This window comes from Lepidochelys kempii, chromosome 7 (assembly GCF_965140285.1).
Source record: "Lepidochelys kempii isolate rLepKem1 chromosome 7, rLepKem1.hap1, whole genome shotgun sequence".
NCBI classification, from domain to species: domain Eukaryota; kingdom Metazoa; phylum Chordata; order Testudines; family Cheloniidae; genus Lepidochelys; species Lepidochelys kempii.
This window is the reverse complement of record NC_136386.1, coordinates 43,346,628-43,370,086: the sequence shown is the minus strand read 5'-3', so window position 1 is coordinate 43,370,086 and position 23,459 is coordinate 43,346,628. Positions and strand designations below refer to the sequence as shown.

Sequence of the window (23,459 nt, the reverse complement as noted above, 5' to 3'; positions counted from 1 at the left end):
GCGAGCCCGCCAGCGCGACACAGCCCAAGCCGCGGGACCGGCCTGCTTTACGGCAGTGCCTCTTCACAGGCCCGGACTTCCCCTAGTCGCCGCAGCGGCCTCCACGTGGGGAGAGCGGGCCCGGAGCAGCCGCAGCCGCCGCCGCCATGAGGAGGCCCAGTGAGTGCGAGCGGGCGGACCAGGCGGCGGGGGCAGGCGATGGACAGAGCCGCTAGGCCCCACGGGCGGGGAGGGAGGCCGAGGGCGCTTCCCTGTCGCGATGGAGCCTGTGAGGAGCCGTCCGTGGGGTTGGGGATACGGTGACCAGACAGCGAGTGTGAAAAATCGGGGCAGGGGGTGGGGGGTAATAGGAGCCTATATAAGAAAAAGGCCCAAAGCTCGGGACTGTCCCTGTAAAATCAGGACATCTGGTCACCCTAGTTGGGGGGGCCCCCTCCGAGCTGCTGGGGGCGGGGGGGGTCAGCCTTGGTTTGCCCCCTCTCTTCTGTTCTCCTCCCAGCCTAGGGCTCCAGCCCTGGAATGTGCTTCTGAGGCCTCGCTGATCCTGCAAAGACTTGGGCCCGCGCTGGGCTCCGCTTAACTTCACGTGCTCACACGTGCCTACAGCCTTTCCAGGGTCGGGGCCAAGATGGGGATCTGTGCAGAGCTGAGCGAGACTTTTTCCAACGCATAATTTTGGGGGAAGGGTCAAAATATCCCCCTCCCCGCCCCCCAGTGCTGCGACACTATTCGCAAATTCGGACCCAATTCAACAAATAATTTAGGCCCAGGAAAAACGGAAGATTTTTGTTTTTAATAAAAAAGTCAAAACTTTTTGTTTCAACCTTTGGTTTCTAAAATTTTGTAGCGTTTTGTTTCAAAATGGTGTTTTAAATTCAGATTTGGCCAATTTAAAAAATAAAACACAACTAGAGTGAAAAACACCGGAAAGTGACTAAATTGAAACAAAAAGCTGGGACAAAAATTCGTTTTGAGTCAACTGAAGTATTTTTGGTCAATTTAATTTTGTTTGTGTGTGTTTTCAATTCAGCAGTTTGGGGGGGGGGGAATGATTTTGGTTCAAATCGATTTTTCTTCTGATTTTTCAGTTCTGTCCCTGAACCAAAAAAATTATTTGCCAAGCTCTGCATCTGTGGCTTCCACACTGGTGTTGCTCATAAGATTTGTATTTGGAAAGTGTATCCAGTCTGCCTGATGATAACCCATATTGATATTTTCAGAGTTGAAGAAGGCTAGTAAGCGCATGACCTGCCATAAACGATACAAAATCCAGAAAAAGGTAGGTCTCAATGCCAAATTTGCTATTAAGCTTTCATATTAAAGGAACACTTGGATATATTTCAGGCCTAATAATTATAGATTATGTAAATGCATAGTTTTCATGGTGTTTACAGTTTGAGCCAGTTGCTAGTTTTTAAAGTTCAGCTCTGAATCCAAATTTGGGTGGGGGTTTGATATAAAGTTTTGAGTGGAACCTATTTCTGTTTAAAGCATAACTAAATGTAGGTGCCCTAATGACCAAAATGCTTTTGGAGTGTGGTATTATTTCTGTTTAGCATTTATATTGCAGTAGTACTAGTAGCCAGCCAAGTTGAGGCCCAACTGTGAACCACCCATTCCATACATAACTTGTCATTTTGCTCATCAGTTTATCTAAGATATTTCTAATGCACTATGGCATCTAAGCACCTTGTATACAAATTAGGGTAGCAGTAGCTTGCCCAGAGCATCCTCATTACTCTGATATCAGCCATGCTTTTATTTTGTATTATTTCAAAGTTGTTGGTGTTTCTTCTGTTTGAATAAAGGGGCATAAAAATAGAAAATGAATGTTGCCTGACTGCAATGTGCATTGTAATGCTAATGCTGGATGCTAATACCACAGTGTAAAGAGAGTTCACACGTAAAAATTAGGGCTGTTGATTAATCGCAGTTAACTCATGTGATTAACTAAAAAAAATTAATCGCAGTTTTAATCATACTGTTAAACAGTAAAATACCAAGTGAAATGTATTAAATATTTTTGGATGTTTTTCTACATTTAATATATTGATTTCAGTTACAACACTGAATACAAAGTGTACAATACTCACTTTATATTATTTTTTATTACAAATATTTGCACTGTAAAAATGATAAAAGAAATAATAGTTTTCAATTAAACTAATACAGGTATTGTAGTGCAATCTCTTTATTGTGAAAGTGCAACTTGCAAATGTAGATTTTTGTTGTTGTTACATAACTGAACTCAAAAACAAAACAATGTAAAACTTTAGAGCCTCCAAGTCCACTCAGTCCTACTTCTTGTTCAGCCACGCGAAGAGAAACAAGTTTGTTTACATTTATTGGATAAAATGCTGCTCGCTTTTTATTTACAAAGTCACCTGAAAGTGAGAACAGGCATTCACATGGGACTTTTGTAGCTGGCATTGCAAGGTATTTATGTGCCAGGTATGCTAAACATTTGTATGCCCCTTCAAGGGTCTGCCACCATTCCAGAAGACATGCTTCCATGCTGATGACGCTCTTACAAAAATATTGCGTTAATTAAATTTGTGACTGAACTCCTTGGGGGGGAATTGTATATCTCCTGCTGTTTTATCTGTAGTCTGCGATATATTTCATGTTATACCCGTCTCGGATGATGACCCAGCACATGTTGTTTGTTTTAAGAACACTTTCACTGCAGATCTGACAAAACACAAAGAAGGTCTCAATGTGAGATTTCTAAAGATAGCTGCAGCACTCAATCCAAGGTTTAAGAATCTGAAGTGCCTTCCAAAATCTGAGAGGGACCTGGTGTGAAGAATGCTTTCAAAAGTCTTAAAAGAGCAACACTCCGATGCCGAAACTACAGAATCCAAACCACCAAAAAAGAAAATCAACCTTCTGATGGTAGCATCTAACTCAGATGATGAAAATGAACTTGTATCGGTCTGCTCTGCTTTGAATTTTTATCTAGCAGAACCCGTCATCAGCGTGGACCCATGTCCTCTGGAATGGTGGTTGAAGCATGAAGGGACATATGAATCTTTAGAGCATCTGACATGTAAATATCTTGTGACGCTGACTACAACAGTGCCATGTGAACGCCTGTTCTCACTTTCAGGTGACATTGTAAACAAGAAGAGGGCAGCATTAACTTCTGCAAATGTAAACAAACTTGTTTGTCTGAGCGATTGGCTGAACAAGAAGTAGGACAAAGTGGACTTGTAGGTTCTAAAGCAGGAGTGGCCATCCTGTGGCTCTGGAGCCACATGCAGCTCTTCAGAAGTTAATATGCGGCTCCATGTATAGGCACCGACTCTTGGGCTGGAGCTACAGGTGCCAACTTTCCAATGTGCCGGGGGTGCTCACTGCTCAACCCCTGGCTCTGCCACAGGCCCTGCCCCCACTCCACCCCTTCGCCCCCTCCTCCCCCGACTCCTACACATCACAAAACAGCTAATCGGGAGGGAGGGGGAGAGGTGCTGATCGGCGGGGCTGACGGTGGGCAGGGGGGAGCTGATGGGAGGGCTGCTGACATATTGCTGTGGCTCTTTGGAAATGTACATTGGTAAATTCTGGCTCCTTCTCAGGCTCAGGTTGGCCACCCCGTTCTAAAGTTTTACATTGTTTTTGTTCTTGAATGCAGGAGGTTTTTTTGTACATAATTCTACATTTGTAACTTCAGCTTTCATGATAAAGAAATTGCACTACAGTACTTGTACTAGGTGAATTGAAAAATACTATTTTATTTTTGTTTTTTACAGTGCAAATATTTGTAATAATAAATAAATATAGAGTGAGCCCTGTACACTTGGTATTCTGCGTTGTAATTCAAATCAATATATTTGAAAATGTAGAAAACATCCAAAAATATTTAAATAAATGGTATTCTATTATCGTTTAACAGTGCAATTAATCGCATGATAGCCCTAGTAAAAATTTTCTTTTTTAATGCCAAATACTTTGAAACAGAAAACCAGCAAACTGCTTTGAAATAATACAAAAACTAGGCAATACAGAACTTATTGTGAGTGGACATAGGGTTCAGCTGCAATGGGAAGTTGCTTTTAAATATAGGGAACAAATCTACATTGGCAGAGAGATGGCATAGATGACATAATAACTTAAGTCTTTGAATCTTTAACTTCTGCAGTTCAGGGTCTGCTTATTTAAGCACAGCTACCTGCTGATTCAGTCTGTAATTGAAAGCCCTTCACTCCAAACACAGAATATCTTTATAGACATAAATATGAAGGAAGGAGAAGTGTGACGGTCTCTGCATCAAACTGGGTTTGTGACTCCAGTTCCAGATTTTGTTTTTTCTTGCCCATAGGTTCGGGAGCACAGCAGAAAACTCAGGAAAGAGGCCAAGAAACGTGGGCACAAAAAGCCCAAGAAAGATCCAGGAATTCCCAATGCTGCACCTTTTAAGGAAGAGGTTCTTCGTGAAGCTGAGCAAAGGAAGCAAAGGGTAAAATACAGTTTATAATAGAATGAAGGGGTTATGTGCATATCCCCACTTCAGGAAAACTTGATATGTGTCATGCACTATAAATAGTCTTAATAGCCATCACTTGTATGATGAAATCCTCTGTACAGGCACCTAAATATGTGTGGGCAACATTAACACTGTCTGCTAATGTGACTACCCTGCCACAGAGGGACCATCACTGACATCATTTTGAAGGTGTCGAGTGCCGATGAGAAGCACAGTTGGGAAAGTAACTGAAATACTTCCCTAATGGATTGTATTTTCTAAATGGAAAATCTACCCTAAATTCTCAATTACTGAGGGACGATCTTCACTCATTGATATATTTGCTTTCCACAACCAACTCTCTATAACTTTTCATGAGTGAGGTACCTGAATACTTGGATGCTAGTATCTAAAGTGTATTGTTAAATTTATTCACATAAATTTGGGTTATTGCTGATTCTGTACTATATGTATCTTACGACTTTTAAAACAAACATTGTATCTGTGGATAATCTAAGCACTATACCCAGATGTACAAACTTTCTTTTCTTACCTACGTATTACATAATTTTGTAACATTAGCTTTAATAAAATTTTTATTTCTGTCTGTTTTGGCACCAAAGTATCTGAGTGCCTCCAAAAGTTTAATTGGCAGTAGTAATGTATCACCATTTCCATCAGGTAAAAGCACGAGTAGAAATAAGCTCCTACCAGCCAACCAGTTCCTTAAGCTCCCGCCCTTGATTTCTTAATAGTTCCAGACAAGTATCGGAGACAGATACACCAAGACTGAAAGGACCATGGAGACTGAACATCCCTTTTCCTTCAATGCGACCACTCTAGGTCAAGATTAAGACCTGAACCATACTCTTGAATGAAATCCTGGTCCTACTGATATTTTGCCATTGAATTCACTGCAAACAGGATTTCACTCCTTGTGTGGATAGAGAACTTAGCTTTCTAGGACTCTCAACCTGGCACCTTTCACTAGCATTAAAAACTGTGCAAAATATTCAAAGAATAATCCTAGGTGGCAATGTGTAGCACTTTTATAGTACTGCTCTTCATGTTTAAAGCACTTTACAAACAATCCTGATTGTAAGTGGGGAGGAATACTCTTTAGCTTATGAAATGTTGTTCTCTGTCTTGTTTTGTTGCAATTAGCTTGAAGAACTAAAACAAAAGCAGAAACTTGCTAGGCAGAAAGACCTTGAAAAGAAAAGAAAGCTACAAGCTAAAAAGAATGCTACCAAAGCAAATAAACATCCAGAGGAAAAGGTATGTATGTGTAGTATAATTCTTCTTTTTTCAAAGAGGCTAGTTGACTTGCAGCACAAGAGACAAACTTTCCATCCTCTCATAAGGCCGAATCCAGCACCCTTTTAAGTCTATGGCAGAATTCCCATTGCTTTTGACCAACAGTAAAAACCTGGTGTAGTGATAGATCTAGTGAGGACATGAAAGTTGTTATGCATTCCCTTTTAATCAAAGTATATATAGGGGTGTCAGGTTTACTGCTAACGTCAATTACAGCTTTCAGGAATATTGGTCTACATATTGCAAATATCACATCTCTCCTAGATCTGATTCCATTGAAGTTTATAGGAATGATAAATGTAATCCTCAAAGTATCATTTCTCTTAAGTAACATATATTCCCTGATTGTTGCTTTTTCATGCTATTAGAAATATTGCAGTGCTAGTTGCTTATATTGTGTAAAGACAATATTTTAATTTGTGGCTTCAGATTCTCTTCTCTCCTCCCACCCTCTTCATTCAGGAATCAACCACGAAACCAAAAGCAAAATCTAACAGTCTGCTGGATAAAAATTCAAATAAATCATTTTGCAGAGAACTTAAAAAGGTAGGAACTTTCAATAATTACTTTCTATATTTTGAGCAGCAACCCCAAAAAAATGATACTTTACTTTTCAGTTATTCAGTTAAAAGTTTTATATATATTGGACTTTGTTAGAGAATAATACACTTTTAGGGTCCCAGTGTTGTAAAGGTGCTGAGCACTCTCAACTCCCATTGAGGATGTTCAGCACTTTTGAGGACTATGCCCCTTGGGCTAAAGTCAAGGAGCATTTTATGAAAGTACTTCAGGATCATGTTCTTTATCATTAAACTCTCATTCCCAATTAACTGACATCTGCCTGCTTAAAGAAAAAGCTGAAGGGGCTTCACTTTTCTGTCCTGCAAGACAGAGGCCTACTGTACCCTTGTATTGTTAACACTGCTTTTGTGATGACAGGTTGATACTGACCCAAGTGTTAAAGAGAACTGACTGAGAAATCCAATGGGCTGTTGCCAAGAGGATGAAAAAAAATGAAAATTCTTTGATATTTGAGTTTTCTGTAAAACCCTTTTATCGTTTGAGATCACAACAGCAAAGATTTCCACACATATACTCTTCAAGATTGCCTGCTAGACCTTATTAAAAATTGAATAAAGCAAGTTTGATCAGTGCAGAAAATTGATCTGTTCTTGACCAACTGCTTTCCTCTTCATTACTGTAGAGGGAAAGAAAAATCACTCTGAAAACTCTGCCATACTGTCTTACAAATAATACAGATACAAAGAAAACAAAAGAATTTTTCAATGGGACGGCACCTTGCATATAATCAGTTTCACAGTTTTTTCCTTCTAAAGGAAGTCTGTTTTCCCTGTTTGCGTGGGTCTTTCATACAGGAGAGAAACACATTAAAAATGGGAAAATGCAATTGTAAAACCACAAAATTGGTAGAGGACTCAGGCCTTGTCTACACTACAAAGTTATGCCGCTTTAACTAAAACCACGGTTGCATGTCCACACTAGCTCCTTTTGTCGGCAGAGCACATCCACACTAACAGCTCTTGCATGGACACAGTGAGCAGTGCACTGTGGGTAGCTATCCCTCTGTGCAGCTGGCAGCAGGAAGGGTGTACAATGCCTCATGGGGCATGTACAGTGTCACATGATGTAGGTTTCTCAATCCCATCCTTCCAGGGGCATCCTAGTAGATTGTCAGCTGCTTTTTCAACTGAAGAGTGGGGAGAGGGAGAGGAGAGTGGTGTGTCTGGGGCAGGGGAGACAGCAGGCTGACAGACCTATCCTGAGGTAGGGGGAGGGGGATCAGCTCTGCTCAGCATAGCAGCCTCTCCCAAAGCAGCCTGCTCAGCTTGCCTGCCTGTGGTTCTGTGATTCCCTCCGAGTTCTCCCATTGCCTCCTCAGCTGTCAGGAGTGGTATCCTGAGCAGCTCCGGTGCTGAGGAATGTCAAAGCAGCACAGCAGTCAGTGTCATCTCTCCTCCACCCCTCCCGCCTGCCCCAGTGTTCCTAGTGCAGGGCAGAACTGGAGCATTCCACGCTAACTATTTGCTCTTTGTTCCCCAAAGGGAGCAGCATGCTCAACTCTCAGATACTTCCCAGAGCTTTGAAGGGGGGTGGGGGTGCATGCCAGTGCAGGACAGCAGAGATCAAAACAGTGAGCAGAGTGGTCAGGGCAGGCATGGTGGGATACTGGTGGAAGCAATGTCTACACTGACACTTTGTCGCTTTAACTTTGCCGCAGAAAACTTTGTCTCTCGTTGAGGTGGTTTTATTTTGTTGGCAAAGCAGCAGAGTTTTGCCGCCAAAAGTAGCTTTGTAGTGTGTACACCTCCCTTATTTTGTTGGCAAAACTTTGTAGTGTAGACAAGGCTTCAGACAAATTGAAACTACTTTTAATTAACTCTGGAATTAACTCAGAGTTAAGCTAATTGTGTCCCTTTAATTATTGAAACCTTGTTAGAACAGGCATCCTTGCTAACTTTTAACTGAAGGAGATTTGTTGGATTTAAAGATGACAAACTGTCTCAACCTTTACACCCAGATTTCTGCATTGTATGCTCTGTGTGGTGGTGTGTTTCTTCCTTGTACAATGCTAAGAGTTAAGGAGTCAAACAGTAACTAAATTTGTTTTCCTGTGTTGTCTTAAAATAAACCGCAAAAATGTAAGTTGACTTTTTATATAATAGAGAGCTCACTTACTGGTCATTCTTTAAAATGAAAATTTCACTGTAATGAGAGAACAGTACTGATGATTTCAGAGATGTTTCCTGTAATGCTGTTTTCTAATCCTGTGGCTGGGAACGTGTCTTCTCTATTCCATTTCAGGTGATTGAGGCTTCAGATATAGTCCTGCAGGTCTTAGATGCCAGAGATCCCCTGGGCTGTCGGTGCTCCCAGGTGGAGCAAATCATTACTCAGTCTGGAGGAAACAAAAAGCTATTATTGGTGTTAAACAAAATCGGTAAGTGAAACAATCTGTTTTGTGCAGATATTTAGTCACTCATAGGGTTCTGTGTTAGAATATGAGCTATGAGGAAGATATTAAGGCAGTCTGAGATATCACTGATGACTAAGATCCAACTCTGAGCTCGCTGTCTTGTTGAAGGGATTACACTTTCCTATTTTTGTATGTTCTCTCATCTCTTGCTATGTGACAAGATCCACACAAACAGGTGAAACTGACTACTGAATGTTTGTTTTTTAATGGTGCATCTGTTCACTTAATCAAGAGCAAAAAGATTCATTGTTAAGGATAGAGTAGCCTTCTCAGCTACTGTGTGGAACAAAAGCTCTTAAAACTATACATGATATTAAAGATTGAATCTTTAATGGCTGAAAACAGCAAGCAATTCTTTAGATCCCAAGCTAAGTAAATTCCATACAGTGACACTTGAGTTCATTAGAGTGAAAGGTCTGTATTCCTTTCCAGATCTGGTACCAAGGGAGAACTTGGAGAAATGGTTACATTATTTGAAGAATGAGTTTCCAACGGTTGCTTTTAAATCCTCAATGCAGCTGAAGGACAGAAGCGTGGTAAGAGCACTGCTGTCTCTCTCTTGTATAAGACTGAATCATATGTGTGTCGCTGGGTTGAAACATGATGAAAAGCAAGGACTCTTGACATGAAGATGAAGATTGCAAGATCCAACTCTGATTTCTCCCAGTTAAAATACAAAGTTTTACTTATCTCTGTGTTTTTATGGCCGACTGGCTGTGCTCCTGCAACTGATACTTTTGGCTTGGTGGAATAGTGATGAGCAGTCTTAGAACTTTTCTGCTTGGGCTGGGGAAACTTCACAGTTGTTGGTGAATTCTTGCTTCAGTACTGCACACTACTAATTATGACTAGAAAATTGCATTGAGGCAAGGCAACATACTAAGGATTTGTACTGAAAGACACACCCATCAATGGAATCCGCATTGAATGAATGAGGAAGTCCTGAAATCTAAGGTCTTGTCTACAGGAGACCATTGCACTGGTTTAAGTTTAATGTTTTTAAACCAATTTAGTTAAACTTATTTAAGCCTCTGAGTGAACACTTATTTCCATCCCAAGCCTGTACATTACTAAGAGTGGTATTTGGAATTATTTCATGAAGAGTTGGGGTAATGGAGGAGTCTCCTCCCCACTGCCCATCTCCCATTGGAGTATAATACACATCTTTTGATTCTTGCATGCATTAATTTAAGACCCTAATAATATTTGTGTAACATTTTTCATTAGAGAGACTTAAAGTGCTTTGCAAACGCACCCTAATCTTCACTGTGCCACAGTGAAATAGATAAGCATCATCTGCATGTTGAAAGTGCAGGAATTCAGGCACAGAGATTGTGGAGCCCTTAGATTAATAAACAATTGCTCATGCAAGTAGTCCCATTGAAATCAGTGGGATTACTTGAATGAATGCTCAGCAAAGTGAATAAGGGCTCCACCCCATTCTGGCTTTAAGTGACTTTCCCAACGTCATAAAGTGATACTTCAGCACAGCCAGGAATGGAAGCACAAGTCCCATTAATCAGTTCACATTGCTAGATGCATGGTCTCCTGTAACATTTTGAAGGACTGCCTTTCTTACTGCCCGTCAGGTCAGATGCACTTTAATTGGTATCTCATCAAGTCCCTTCTAATTGGAAGAAAGATGCTGTAAAGGCCATCCAATAGAAGGTATTAGTGGGTATATAGGAGTAAAATGTACATTTGGATTCATATTTAACATCCCAAACACATACAGTTAAAATGGGCCCATCCTATGTTTTTACCTTTTGAATTTTATAGCAGGAGAAGAAGCTCACAAAGAAAAGAGCTCGCATTGACTTGTCAAGAGGCAGCATGTGTTTTGGAAGTGAGTGTCTTTTGAAGCTTCTTCGAGATCACTGCAGGACTCAAGACACAGCCATTCAAGTTGGGGTGATAGGTAAGGTGTATTTTTTTTTTCTTCTCCTTACAAAGAAACTATGCAGTATAACACAAGCTGGGTGATATAACACAATCAGTGACTGCTTTCTCACATCTCAGGCTTTGAAATACTTTGGCCTTTCACTGAACATTCTTAGGTTTGACATGGGACTTGGTATAGCTGCACCCAGTGATGCCTCTTCCACTTCCTGCCCATCAGAGGTAGCTCTCCTATTTGTGTCTTAACATTAGTGACCAACTGATGATTGAATATGTGACCAGTCTGGCTATGGGAAGCACAAAAAATCTGACGCTAGTTAATGTACCAGATTGAGTGTTAAACCAAGTCATGTAGCTCTTCTCAACCAGCACTGCCTCTTTTTACACTTGATAGGTCCTTGCTGTAATTTTTTAATTTAATTGATGTCACTTTTCTTGTCCTTTTTATTACTAGAGTGAGAAATGAGGATATATACTTTGTCTGACTGTTACAATGAAGACTTCAGATCCAACTCTGATCTCACTCTGACTACATGTATTAAAGCCAGTAGTTCTGGTCTAATTTACATGGACTAGAGTTTCTTGTTTAACTATTTAAAGTATTTTTACCATTTGTTTGTGTTTTTCTTCAGGCTTCCCTAATGTGGGGAAGAGCAGTATAATCAATAGTCTGAAGGAGATGCGTGCCTGTAATGTGGGGCCAGTTAGAGGCGTTACCAAGTAAGTTTAGTTTGACACAATCATTGGTTTTGTAGTTATGTTCTGATTACGTACATTTCCTAGCTGTTTCAATTGGCTAGAGCATTCTCCACTGCCTGTTCTGATCAGTCAGTGTAACTGAGCACCGCTTCCTAAACAGCTGCTGCATTTCAGTGGTGGACAAAGTATGCCCCTATATGTAGTTTTTAAAGTGTAGTAGGATCTCTGTGTGAAAGGGTGAGCTCACTTCTTGGCGCCTCTTTGTGGCTGGGTGTGGTATAGCAACGCTATCCCTTAGCGTCTGCTGCCTCTGGCTGCTCCGCCTCTTGAGTGGCCTGGCCCTCTGGCCAGGTCACTTTCAAGTCTCTCCCTTTTTGGGGGGTAGTCCATAAACAAAAAGCAAGGAGAATTAACACAAACAAACAAGAGTTAGTAACAGAGGAAGGAACGCCTCCCTCTCAGGGTGTATCAGGATCAGGCCCTCCCCTCAGGGAGAGTCCTTCAGGCAGTGGATGTCAGGACAGATACTGTCTTCCTTCAGCCCTATCCTCAGGAGCTGAGAGTTGCAGCTCTGCTCTCTTCCCTGGGCTGCCCACAAGTGAGCTGTTCTGCTCCCTTTTAACTCTCCTCCAGCCTGTGCATCTCTTGCAAGTGTGGCTGACTGATCCCAGAGCAACTCCTTAACCCCTTGTTGCCCAGTGTGGAGTTTGTATACCCCATCACACTCGGGATTAAAGGCACTATATGCATTGTGAGTTGTTGTTAAAGAAAATTTGTTCTTGAAGAATCACATCTGAGCCTACTTTGCTGGGAGTCAAGATTTTTTCCATGCCACATCCCATTGGCAGTCCAAGGAGTTAATTGGAGTCTAACATCTTTTATTTTCAATTCTAGAATACTGTCAATTTTTGTATTAATTTTGAGATAAATGCCTTGTCTCTAGACACAACCAATGCTCCTAAATCTGATTTAAGACAGGGGCTTGTCCAGTGGCTGCTCTTGCAACTTATGAGTCCAAGGATAAGCTCTGATTATTTTATTGGGAAAGGTTAGACACTGTGCAGATTAAATAGGTGCCCCACCCAAGTCACTCTCAATGAATCACTTACACAGCCATGAATAGAACCTTGGGGTTTCAAGACCTTGCCTCTTCCTCTAATCACAAAGCTACTTTTCTTTAGGTTTCCAGCGTACACGAAGCACATGATGATGCATTGGAACTGACTTTGCATGAGGAGTTTGTATTCAATCCAACACTGAGCTTCATGTTTTGCTTTAGCAGATGTTTCGTGCTGGTTGATTTATGTTGACTTACTGACAGGATGCATTTCTTCTCTCAAAGGTGCATGCAGACGGTCCATATTGACAAACAAATCAAGATGATAGACAGCCCAAGCATCATCGCAGCTCCGTCCAACTCTGCTCTTGCTCTGGCTTTGAGGAGCACCACAGATATTGAAGAATCAGGAAAATTATTAGATGCAGTAAATGCTATTCTGAAGCACTGCAGTAAACAGCAAGTAAGTTCTTGCATGGCTCCGCTACCTTTCTTATCTCATCCTGATGCATCTAGGTCCTGCATACCTTTATTGCTCCAACAGAAGGTGATCTTGCTTTCTGGCCTGCAAGGTTAGCTTTTGTAACGCATGTGATCTACTGAAAGTCGAATGCATGAGGTCCCTCAGATGGGAAGCTTCATTGACACACAGAACCAACCTACTTGTGCTATATCTATGACACAAAATCTAACTCTTAATTTGGCAGACAGGTAAAATGCACCCAGATCCTCTCTGCCAGTTGCCTCTTTCCCAGTGACTCTTCTGACACAGTACATTTTTATAATTAATTTGATGGAATATAATTAACTTAGTCACATCGTTTTATTAGCAGAGTGAGAAATGAGGATAAACTCAGTGTCTTACTGTTACAGTGAAGACATCAGATCCAACTCTGATCTCATTCTGAATGTTCAATACTTTAAAGCCAATACCGATCTAATTCCCACTGAAGTCTACAGAGTTAGGTCTGTTTCCTGGGAGAGGTGAGAAAACTATACATGGATCAATTGGAAAAAGAACACTGATACCCCTTTCTGTGGCAGCTGCATTTGCTAATGGAGTAGCTACTCTTGCTCTGTAATGTGTGGTGCCAAAAGTAAAAGAAACAAAGGACTTCCCCAACCATATCTCCTCCTTCCTTCTCTTTCTGTACACGCCTTCTTAGTAGGAACTAGTCTTAAAACAATTTGATTTGTACTTTTATTCCTAAAATCATGAGAGAACTAAATGGACCAGATTCTTAATGAACCCTTGTCCATGTTGTTTTCTTGTTTCAGATGATGCTGTACTACAACATCCCAGACTTCAGAAACTCTGTGGAGTTTTTAACTTTACTTGCACAGAAAAGGGGAATGCTGAAAAAGGGAGGTATCCCTGACACAGAAAGTGCAGCTAAATTACTACTTTATGACTGGACAGGGTAAGGATCTTTTGTTTTTGTTTCAGTATATGAACCTCTTTCACACTAAAACCAATCATTTTACAACAGTGTCACCAGAAGCTTTGGCTACTAACAAATGACAGGAGAGGTTTAATTAAGTTGCTCTCTTCATCCTGCTTCAGCATACTGCACCGAAGGGGTCATTGGTTGAACTTGCTTGACAGCAGAGCTACAGAGTGGGATGGAGAATGAGCTGCTATTTAATTAATGTTTGGAACTGGCTTAAGAAAATGAGTCAAGGTCCCTGTGTACACGGATCTACAGCAAGTTTGCTGAACTCTGCCACAGCACAGTTTCAGCCCAGTTTTTCCATGGGAGTTTTGTCCTTCCTTTGAACCACTGAGTCCATATAGTCCTCTTCCATAGGTATGCAATGACAACAGAGGGCACTACTACCCTGAAATGGATCTTTACTGGCTCCATGTGCAGCAGATTACTGTCATGCCAGTGAAAAAGGTCCACAGTAATTATCTGCAATACATAGCAGTTTATTGAGAAGGAATTACACAAGTGGTAAAGGGTTATATTGAGCACACAACTCCTGTGTTAGACATTAAGAGCTATACATTCCTCTTAACGAGTCTCTTTCACAAACATACACAAACAGACCCTGTGCTAGCCTCATGCAGTTCCTGCTTGGCAAACAGAGAAGGTAGTTACCAATTTTATCAACAGCTTCTTCCCTCCTGGTCTGTTCTTCTCAGCCCTCTGGTCTGCCTCAGATTCCCTCGAGGCAAGGCCTTGGTTGTCTTGAGACCCCTCTGGTTCACAGTCCTACTCAAGCCCACGGAGCAGAGTTTTGGCTACTCTGTCTAGCTGCATTGCTTCTTCAAGTGTCAATTAAGGAATTACAGCCAACAGTAATTTACTTTGCTTGATTCTTATACTCTTTTTTTCCCCTCGAGTCACATGTCTTAAAAGCATGCCCAGTGGGCGTGTGGTTACTAATTTTTACCTAATTAGCGTTTTAGAAGGGGCTGGGTGTGGTAGTACTGAATGAAGATCACCCCATGTTTACTCACTCATCTATCATTCACTCTGGCTCTTTGCGTGATGTCCTTGCTGTAAGGTCACTAGAACCAGGTTGACCTTTGCTCCATGCTGGAACTTTATACATGTGATATTTACTTTTGCCAACCAGTAGGTTCAGTATCATTCATACATCCAGACTTTGTCAGTCCTTTATCAAATTTGCTTCTGCTTAAGGGGAACCTGCTCCCAGGATCCTCTGCAGCCATTCAGCCATGTTTAAGTCATGTCACGTTATGCTCACACCATTCATTCAGTATGGCCACACCAATTTGGCACCGTCCCAACAGCATGGATGGACCATTTGGTCTGTTTGGATTTATAGTTGTTCCCATATTGCTTAGAGTTTAGCTAAATAATAGTGTTGAGATTTTATAGCTAGTGGGCTGATGTGGTCTGCACTGACATGTCAGGAAAAACAGGTGTAATGCCTCTTTCCCCCTCTAGAGAGTGGCAAGAACTTAATATTGATATACAATATGTAAGATTATATAGTCAGAATTTTTCTGTTGAAGTTCACATGTAAGTAGTTACAAAAGTCTTATGTTGAGAAATGTGGGAAGAGAAATCACTTCTTGGGGTTTTTTTGTTTTGTTTTTTTAAACACTGAGGTGCCTTTAAACATGTTGCTGGTTTTAGTTAGTGGGTTGTCAAATCCATTTTAATTCCAGTATTTTCTTTGTCCAGCGCCAAAATTAGTTACCATTCATTGCTTCCTGCATCACGGAGTCTGTCACCACACCTCACCAAGGAGGTGGTAGCGGAAATGCAGCAGGGTTTTAACTTAGAGGAGCTGGCAAAGGATAATATGAACACTATTAAAGGTGAGACTCATCTTTGTACTGCACTACCACTGTTATGGTGGGTATGGTTTTAGCACACAGCTCTCAAATAAGAGCCCTGTTTTAGAGACACATGATGTAGCTGTAACCTGTATTGCACAGTCATTACTTGATCAGTCCTTTGTTTCTACTAATCTGCATGAAACTTTTTTTTTTTGAGTGCTTGAATCCTGCTTTCTTTATACAGCCCTTCCCCTCAAATTCCTTATTTTGCCAAGTAGTATTTTAACCAGAGTAAATCATATGCCGAAATCCAAAGCCTTCGCTACATAGCTGCCTTCTCTGTAGTATGTATTATGGGGAAAGTTGCTTCCTTGGAGAATTCCTTCTCACTGGCACTGTTTCTCTATGGATTTTTTTTTTTTTTTTTAAGGGGGTGGGGGTGGTGATATGTGGCTATCCTTGCCTGGCCCTGCCCTGAAAGACATAACCACCCTGTGAGTCCTCTGCATTCCCTGAAACTTCAGTCTGGGGCCCTTCTTATAAGCCTTACGGGTATGCAGTCCCCTCTTCAGGGCAGCTTCCAGTGCTGGTTCCAGAATTCATGTTCCTGTAAGATTGAAATAGCTGTGGTGTTTGCACCTCCTCTTCTAGACTGTCCATGTCTAATAATACACATATATAATGCTTCAGATTAAGATTGGGATGTATCCCCTTCATTATAAAATTCTAGAGTCTAGTGGCTAGAGTACAAGACATGGAATCAATTTTTTTTCCCAACTATGCTACTGATTCACTCCAGGTCCCTGGATAAATCATTTAATCTATCTGCTTGAATTTCTCCCATCTTGAAAAGAGGAGGAAATGGCGTAAGGTATTTTAACTACCAGAAACTGCCCATACAAATAGATTCTTAGTTTGTCAGACTGCTATATTGTTAACTGATTGGTGACCATAGCTGTATCCTAAGGTCAGTTCAGAACTTGGATCCTCACTGCCACACTTAAATTTTATTTTCTTTCCTGTGGGGGATGGGAAGTTGATTCACCCCTTGGGAAATGGATACCCATATATATCTGTTCATTACATCTAGGTCCATCTGTTAACGTTATTAACAGAGGTGTCCAATATTTTTCACAGCTGTAAAATATCCCAGTCTGGCAAGCAGTATTGTTTTCCAGTCTTCTGGCTTGACAAATGGGACAATAGAAGAGAATGAACTAACTGAGGGAATATCAGAACTGGAGAACATAGAAACAAGTGAAGAAGGGGAGGAATTAACTGAAGATGACCAGGACACCGATGAGGAAGAGGAACTCATTGAAGAGGCAAGATATAGCTGATAAAAACTAATCAGTATCATGGCTTGTAAATGGAGAGGGTATCCACTGTAGAGGTGGCAGGGGAAATCTCTCCCCCTGGAGAGTCGGTTAGCCTGATTACAAAAAGGGGAGAAATAGAGAACTTCATTGTTATGCTCAGGAAAGTGACTGCCTAAAAATGACACTATCTTACTCAGACCTGTGCCTTGTGTCTGAGTCCTGTCTTCATTTTAGTGTAAATTTTTATGGGTTTTTTTTTTTAAACCAATTGTGTCTTTACATCTGCAGCGGTAACAGCTCTGGAAAAGTGAGCTGGATTTTATTCTGGCTCATGCATCTGCCAAATTGTTAATTGTCAGCTGTGGAATTCTCAGAAGCACATCATGGTGCAGGAGCCAGATAGCATAAATTTGTGGCACTCAGTGAATCTGCTACAGAATCATTGAGCAACAAACTTGGAACTTCATAAAGTTTATTTTTGTAGTCACTTTTTAAAGCACTGAACAAAAGCTACTCAAAATGAATATAAAATTCTTCATCTTACTTCTAGCTCCACTCGTCACTTGAGGAAATCAAAACATTTTCTTTTAAGCAGTTCCTTCTCTGGTAAAGTCTCCAAACACATCTCTGCTTACACGGGGAGAATGAGTTTGGTGTGTTATCCCTGCGCCTTCCTGAAATACTGGTTTATGGCAGTTTATCTGGCTTTAAATTCAAAGCGTGGCCATGAAATGGTGCAACCTATAGCAGCTTTGGTGTGTTAAACCTTCCCATGCTGATAAGAAAGACAGGTTTTGTTAAAGTGCTCAAAATATAGGAAATCTGACCATATTGCACCTGACAAACAGTGGTTGAGCTGAAGTGTTCCTAAAACACAGTAAGAACTGATATGGGTTGGTGTTTATAAAGTAGAGTAACTAGGCAACTCTTTAATAAGTTGCAAGCTGTAATTCTGGAGCAAGTAGGTTTGATTTCCCAGCTCTGCTGTGCCAGTGTAGTATGCTAAAATATCCACCTGTGAATGTTTGAGCATGTAACAGATGGAAAAAATCCTATTCATCATTTCATTGGGAAAGAAGCTTACTACTTTTCCCTACTTGGTTTAAATGCTAATTCTCACAGTGTGACTGCAGTGATCCTTGCTGAACTGTAATGTCTAATAATTCTGCATATGTTACTTGCCTACCATGAAGAATTTACATCTAAATGTTTAAAAAGAAGCTGGGAGGTCAAAGGTGAAGCCCAGTAGGATTGAGCAGTGCACTGTAGCATAAGTTTTACTAGTTTGAGGATTGTTTTTTCTTTTAAAGATTCAGTGCCTTTGTGGTAATGGAGCTGGAAATGGTTAAAACAGCACATGCTTTAGCTGTACAGTCTATATAAAATATTTTTAAACACTTAATAAAACTCTTTGAAATGGGAATTGGAATCCATACACCTGCTGATCAGTCACTGAAACTATATAAGGAGTACCAGTTCTGTGGGAATGGTATATCTGCTATAGTAGTCTCCCTTATAAAGGGAAGTTTATTCTTACTGCTGACTGAATAAACTGATAGCAATAATACCTGTAACTTTGTTTTAGGAAAGCGACGTTCAGACAAGCAGCAAAACAAACCCTGCAAAGCTGAGTGTGGAAGATGAAAGCTTAGAAAAGCAACCAGCAGGTATGTATTTAAAGCCAGTGACTTAAGTAATAAATGCATCATTCTCTGTAGCAGTGGTAATCTAGTATTGATTTCAGTCTAACAGATTCTCTCTCCTGAAGGTGAACAGTCCCCTACTTTATCATTCAACTTGGATAAGACAGCCGATCAGGATGATGCTTATGATTTTAATACAGATTATGTGTAAAGACAGAAAAAATGCACTCAAAGGCCTAATTTTGAGAAGGGCATTGCCAACTTTTTAAGTAGCTACGTTGACCTCTTTCAGTCCTATGGACCTTGCTTGCAAGAGGCTGCTGCGAAGACCCAATATCTCTGCTGTGAAATATATAGAATACAACTTAACATTGTTTGTTTGAAAATCATGTGTTTCTAGAACTGTGTATACTTCAGCTTTGTAAATTTTGTAGTTCTCTAAACTTCTGTAAAAAGATTTTATTAAATGAATCTTAAGGACTAGGTAGCCTCTGAGTCTTATATGTGCTGTAGGAAAAAAGAGTGTTTCAGAAGAAGTTACAAAATGGAAAACAGTGAGTAACTATAAGATAAGTGTTAAAGTTGACACAGTATAAACTATGAAATTGCAGATATTGTTTTCACCTTCAGTCCATTCAGATCAAATGCCTACACTAGGAAGAATCTAATCCTTAGCAAAAGGGATCAAAGCTCTTTCAACCAAGGCAACTTCACAGTACAAAGTTGTATAGTAATTTACTATCAGATTAACCCACAGAATTTAGTCTTGACTACATAAAAACCTTCCTACACTAAAAAAGTCAAGCTACCAATAACTCTCTATTCATTTCACACAGAAAAATGTCTGTGCATGCTTAATACCTTCAGCTTGGTGCAAACTTGAAAGGGGATAAAATGCATATTCTGCCTTACATGACAAGAGGGAAAACCTCCTGCCTTTTGCTGAAGAAGAAAAAGAAACTGCTTGCTGCAGAAATAGATCGTAATAACACCTTAAGGAATGCTAAAAATTGACATTGTGTGTAACCTCTTGAATTACACTTACCAGCTGGGAGAAAAGGAGATGCACTTGCAAACCAGCTATGCTAGGACTCCAGCTGCTTGGCTCTGTCTAATTTAAAGGGCCAGGCTCAGAAAGGCATGCTGTGATATTTCCTTTAATAGGGCAGTGCTCCCCAGTGAGTTACTAGAAACCAGAGAATCACACAAGAAAGTGCTCCAGACAGAATAAGGGATAGTACCACTACCTCTGATATATTAAAAACAGGGTTATTACTAGCCTCAGCTTTGCCAGTTCTTGCTGTAATTTGATACTCCATCCAAATGGCAGGGGAAATAGTTAATCACTTGATATTACTTGTTTCAAGCTCTAGAAATTGACATGGTTCTAATTAATTCTCAGACATTTTGCATACTTTTCCTTTTTACAATTAATTGAAGTTCCAAGGAAATTAATTCCTTAAATTAAATGCAAAATCTACTGAAACAGACAAGTACCATTTTCAAGACCAGAATGAGTTTTATAGTCATCTGATGCTCAAAATTACTTGATTAACCTTAAATCATTTTATTTAACAAAGTTTAGTTTACACCACACATTTAAAAACAGTTTGTGTTGAGTGGCAATCACAAAAAAAATTCAGTGAAACAACACTGAGGAGTAGCCTTTGAAAAATATAGATTAAGTTCATACACAAAGGGTTAAATATAAATGGTGAGTGGGTCTTCATGCAAGAGAAAGTGCCTTTTATAAAGCTCCAGAGGATAAGGTAAGAAGAAGCTAGTAGCAGCTTTTGATTATGATAAATTGGTGTGCAAGATTTCTGTGTGGCTCTCACCCAGATAAACTGTTCCTAAGAATGAGACATCTATTTCTGTAGCTGACAAAATTATCAAACCTAGAACACTAGCACCGGACTGGAAGAATGTAATTAAAAAGGAATTACTTAACAAAAATGCTAGTTCATGGAGGTGTTTTTCCACTCTTCATAGTGCAGCTGGACTACGTTTCCCCAGTCATATTTGAAGTCAGTCTCCTCTTCAGGGATGCAGTTTGGTACAGTTGATTATTTCACCGCAATGTACTTTCCCCTGTGCTCCAGAGAAGCAAGGAGCGCTGTGTAATACAAATCAGCTGAAAGAAACACTGCTGGCTCCAAGAGTTTCCTGAGAAAATGACAATAGTTCATAAAATCCATTTTACTTGGACTCATAGATCTCAGAGTGTCTGCGGATCAGGTTGAACTTGCCAGTAGGATCCGGGATGTACCACTTCTCCCAGACATCAGCATATGAAGCTGTTCTTCCCCAGGGTTTGAAATGCCCATTCCAATGGAGCAACTTGGCAGCTTTCACAAACTGAGGAGAATATCTTTTTCCAGTGCGAGAGCCTTTTATTGAAAGAAGCGATTCACAACTGCACATTAGAGCATGAAATAAAGGCAGTACAATCTTAGCATGCAAGATTTTAACTTCAGTTATGAGATGCAGCTCTAACAAGGGATGGCCTTAGTTTGGGATATGGGGGAGGGAATTGGCAAGTGAGTCAGCCATTACAAATTAAGAGACTTGGGGCCAGATTCTCAGGTACAGCTAAGCACTGCTTTGTGCCATTGCTCCTATTCTGGAGCCGTTGTGGCCTTCCAGTGCACTTCAGAGCATTCTTAGGGCTGCACGACTTGTAATAAAAACTAGGGCTGTCAAGTGCTTAAACAATTAATCTTGATTATTCGCACTAGTAAACAATAATAGAATACCATTTATTTAAATATTGTTGGATGTTTTCTACATATATTGACTTAATTTATAACAGTGTACAGTGCTCATTTTATATTTTTGATTACAAGTATTTGCACTGTAAAGTATTTTTTCAATTCACCTAATACTGTACGAGTACTGAAGTTTAACTTAAAAATGTAGCATTAGGTATGAACTCTCCCCGCATTCAAAAATTAAAAATGTAAAATTTTAGAGCCTATAAGTCCACTCAGTCCTACTTCTTGTTCAGCCAATCACTCAGACAAATTTGATTACACTTGCAAGCGATAATGTTGCCCAATTCTTGTTACATCACCTGAAAGTGAGAACAGGCATTCTTATGACACTCTTGTAGCCAGCGTCCCAAGATACTTATGTGCCAGATGCACTAGAGATTCATATGTCCCTTCATGCTTCAACCACCCTTCCAGGGGACATGCGTCCATACTGAAGACTGGTTCTGCTCAATAACAATCCAAAGCAATGCAGATCAACACATGTTCATTTTCATTATCTGAGTCAGATGTCACCAACAGAAGGTTGACTTCATTTTTTGGTGATTCGGGTTCTGTAGTTTCCACATTGGACTGTTGCTCTTTTAAGACTTCTGAAAGCATGCTCCACACCTCATCCCCCTCAGATTTTGGAAAGCACTTCAGATTCTTAAACCTTGGGTCAAGTGCTGTAGCTATCTTTAGAAATCTCCACTGGTACCTTTTTTGCGTTTTGTCAAATTGTTCTTAAAATGAATCCCATGTGCTGCGTCATCATCCGAGAGTGCTATAACATGAAATATATGGCAGAATGCATGTAAACCCAAGCACGTGACATACAGTTCTCCTCCAAGAAGTTGAGTCACAAATTAACACTTTTTTTTTTTTAAAATGAACATCATCAGCATGGAAGCATGTCTTCTGAAATGGTGGAATGGAATGCCTGAAGGGGCATACGAACGTTTAGCATATCTGGCACATAAAGACCTTGCAATGCCAGCTACCATGCAAATGCCGGTTCTCACTTTCTGATGACATTGTAAATAAGGCGGCAGCATTATCTCCTGTAAATATAAACAAACGTGTTTGTCTTAGCGATTGGCTGAACAAGAATTGACTGAGTGGACTTGTAGGCTCTGAAGTTTTACATCATTTTGGTTTTGAGAGCAATTATGTAACAAAAGATCTACATTTGTGAGTTGCACTTTCATGACAAAGATTGCACTACAGTACTTGTATTAGGTGAATTGAAAAATACTATTTCTTTTATCATTTTTACAGTACCAATTTAGAATAAAAAATATACTTTGATTTCAATTACAACACAAAATATTTAATAAATTTCAATTGGCATTCTGTTGCTTAACAGGGCAATTGAAACTGCGATTAATCACGATTAATTTTTTTTAGTTAATTGTGTGAGTTAACTGCGATTAATCGACAGCCCTCATAAAAACCAAAATATGCTCCACAGGCACTTGAGTTGAAATGGCAGCTGTGTTCTTCCAAATATACTATGAAGACATGTCTCCAAAATATACTAAATGTGTTTAATAATGTAGAAAACTTGAAAGCAAGTTCAGCTTGTGAAAGCCCCCTGGCAGCTTAAAAAGCAGCAATCACTTGTTCTGAAATGAGGCTGCAGGGTGGTGCAGGAGCTCTGAAAGTGGGGAGAACGGTGTAAAGGAGAAAAAGATGCATCCCCGCCACCTCTTTTGGGGTGGGGGTGGTGAGAGTCAATTTTCTGCATCAACACAACATTCAGCTATAGACCTGACAGAATGCATATGGTGAGGCAGTAAGCATAGCAGGAGGGAATAACAACATCAGGATTTCATTTCATACATACCAAGATGTCGGACGTTCCACATGGGATCAATATTAGAATGTTGCTTGTAAAATACTATTAGCAGTGGTGGTGTGGCAATGCTACCTGCCAGAGTTCTGCTGTATAACTCCTCTCTAGAGGGGGAGATGAAGTTATTAGCTGAGGGTGCAGATACAGCTCTAGAATGGTTAATTTTCATATAACTACTTCATAGAGGAAGAGCATGATGCG

The 23,459-nt window shown here is 40.3% G+C and overlaps 2 protein-coding genes and 5 non-coding genes across 12 annotated transcripts in view; 6 read left to right on the top strand and 1 right to left on the bottom strand.

The window, feature by feature from the left end:
* The first annotated feature begins 1 nt into the window (after position 1).
* On the top strand, positions 2 to 19,133 carry GNL3 (G protein nucleolar 3). Of its 2 annotated transcripts, none has more exons than XM_073352430.2 (15): positions 2 to 159; positions 1,221 to 1,279; positions 4,322 to 4,459; positions 5,630 to 5,743; positions 6,245 to 6,328; positions 8,606 to 8,741; positions 9,210 to 9,313; positions 10,557 to 10,695; positions 11,309 to 11,396; positions 12,718 to 12,895; positions 13,711 to 13,853; positions 15,591 to 15,727; positions 16,826 to 17,013; positions 18,593 to 18,674; positions 18,776 to 19,133. In XM_073352430.2, the coding sequence occupies exons 1-15, from the start codon at positions 147 to 149 to the stop codon at positions 18,859 to 18,861; spliced, it is 1,689 nt and encodes a 562-aa protein (XP_073208531.1). In that variant the 5' UTR covers positions 2 to 146; the 3' UTR covers positions 18,862 to 19,133. The 2 variants fall into 2 exon arrangements, with proteins under 2 accessions (XP_073208531.1, XP_073208532.1); XM_073352431.2 differs by lacking the exon at positions 2 to 159 and adding an exon at positions 170 to 268.
* GLT8D1 (glycosyltransferase 8 domain containing 1) overlaps positions 8,442 to 23,459 on the bottom strand; it is a 36,223-nt gene continuing 21,205 nt past the window's right edge. For 4 of the 5 annotated variants that reach the window (XM_073352434.2, XM_073352433.2, XM_073352432.2 and 1 more), the window contains 2 exons: positions 23,250 to 23,362; positions 8,442 to 21,040 (listed from right to left, as the gene is read on the bottom strand). In XM_073352434.2, coding sequence (XP_073208535.1) covers positions 20,850 to 21,040; positions 23,250 to 23,362 — 304 coding nt within the window. In that variant the 3' untranslated portion in view covers positions 8,442 to 20,849. Of the gene's footprint in view, positions 21,067 to 23,249; positions 23,363 to 23,459 lie in introns of all 5 variants that reach the window. The other variant, XM_073352437.1, reaches the window with a different exon arrangement.
* LOC140915433 (small nucleolar RNA SNORD19) lies at positions 8,805 to 8,876 on the top strand. The gene has a single exon (XR_012160170.1). It is a non-coding gene; the product is annotated as a small nucleolar RNA SNORD19 (small nucleolar RNA).
* Positions 9,365 to 9,446, top strand: LOC140915439 (small nucleolar RNA SNORD19B). The gene has a single exon (XR_012160176.1). It is a non-coding gene; the product is annotated as a small nucleolar RNA SNORD19B (small nucleolar RNA).
* Positions 11,134 to 11,207, top strand: LOC140915434 (small nucleolar RNA SNORD19). The gene has a single exon (XR_012160171.1). It is a non-coding gene; the product is annotated as a small nucleolar RNA SNORD19 (small nucleolar RNA).
* LOC140915436 (small nucleolar RNA SNORD69) lies at positions 12,567 to 12,645 on the top strand. The gene has a single exon (XR_012160173.1). It is a non-coding gene; the product is annotated as a small nucleolar RNA SNORD69 (small nucleolar RNA).
* On the top strand, positions 13,269 to 13,342 carry LOC140915435 (small nucleolar RNA SNORD19). The gene has a single exon (XR_012160172.1). It is a non-coding gene; the product is annotated as a small nucleolar RNA SNORD19 (small nucleolar RNA).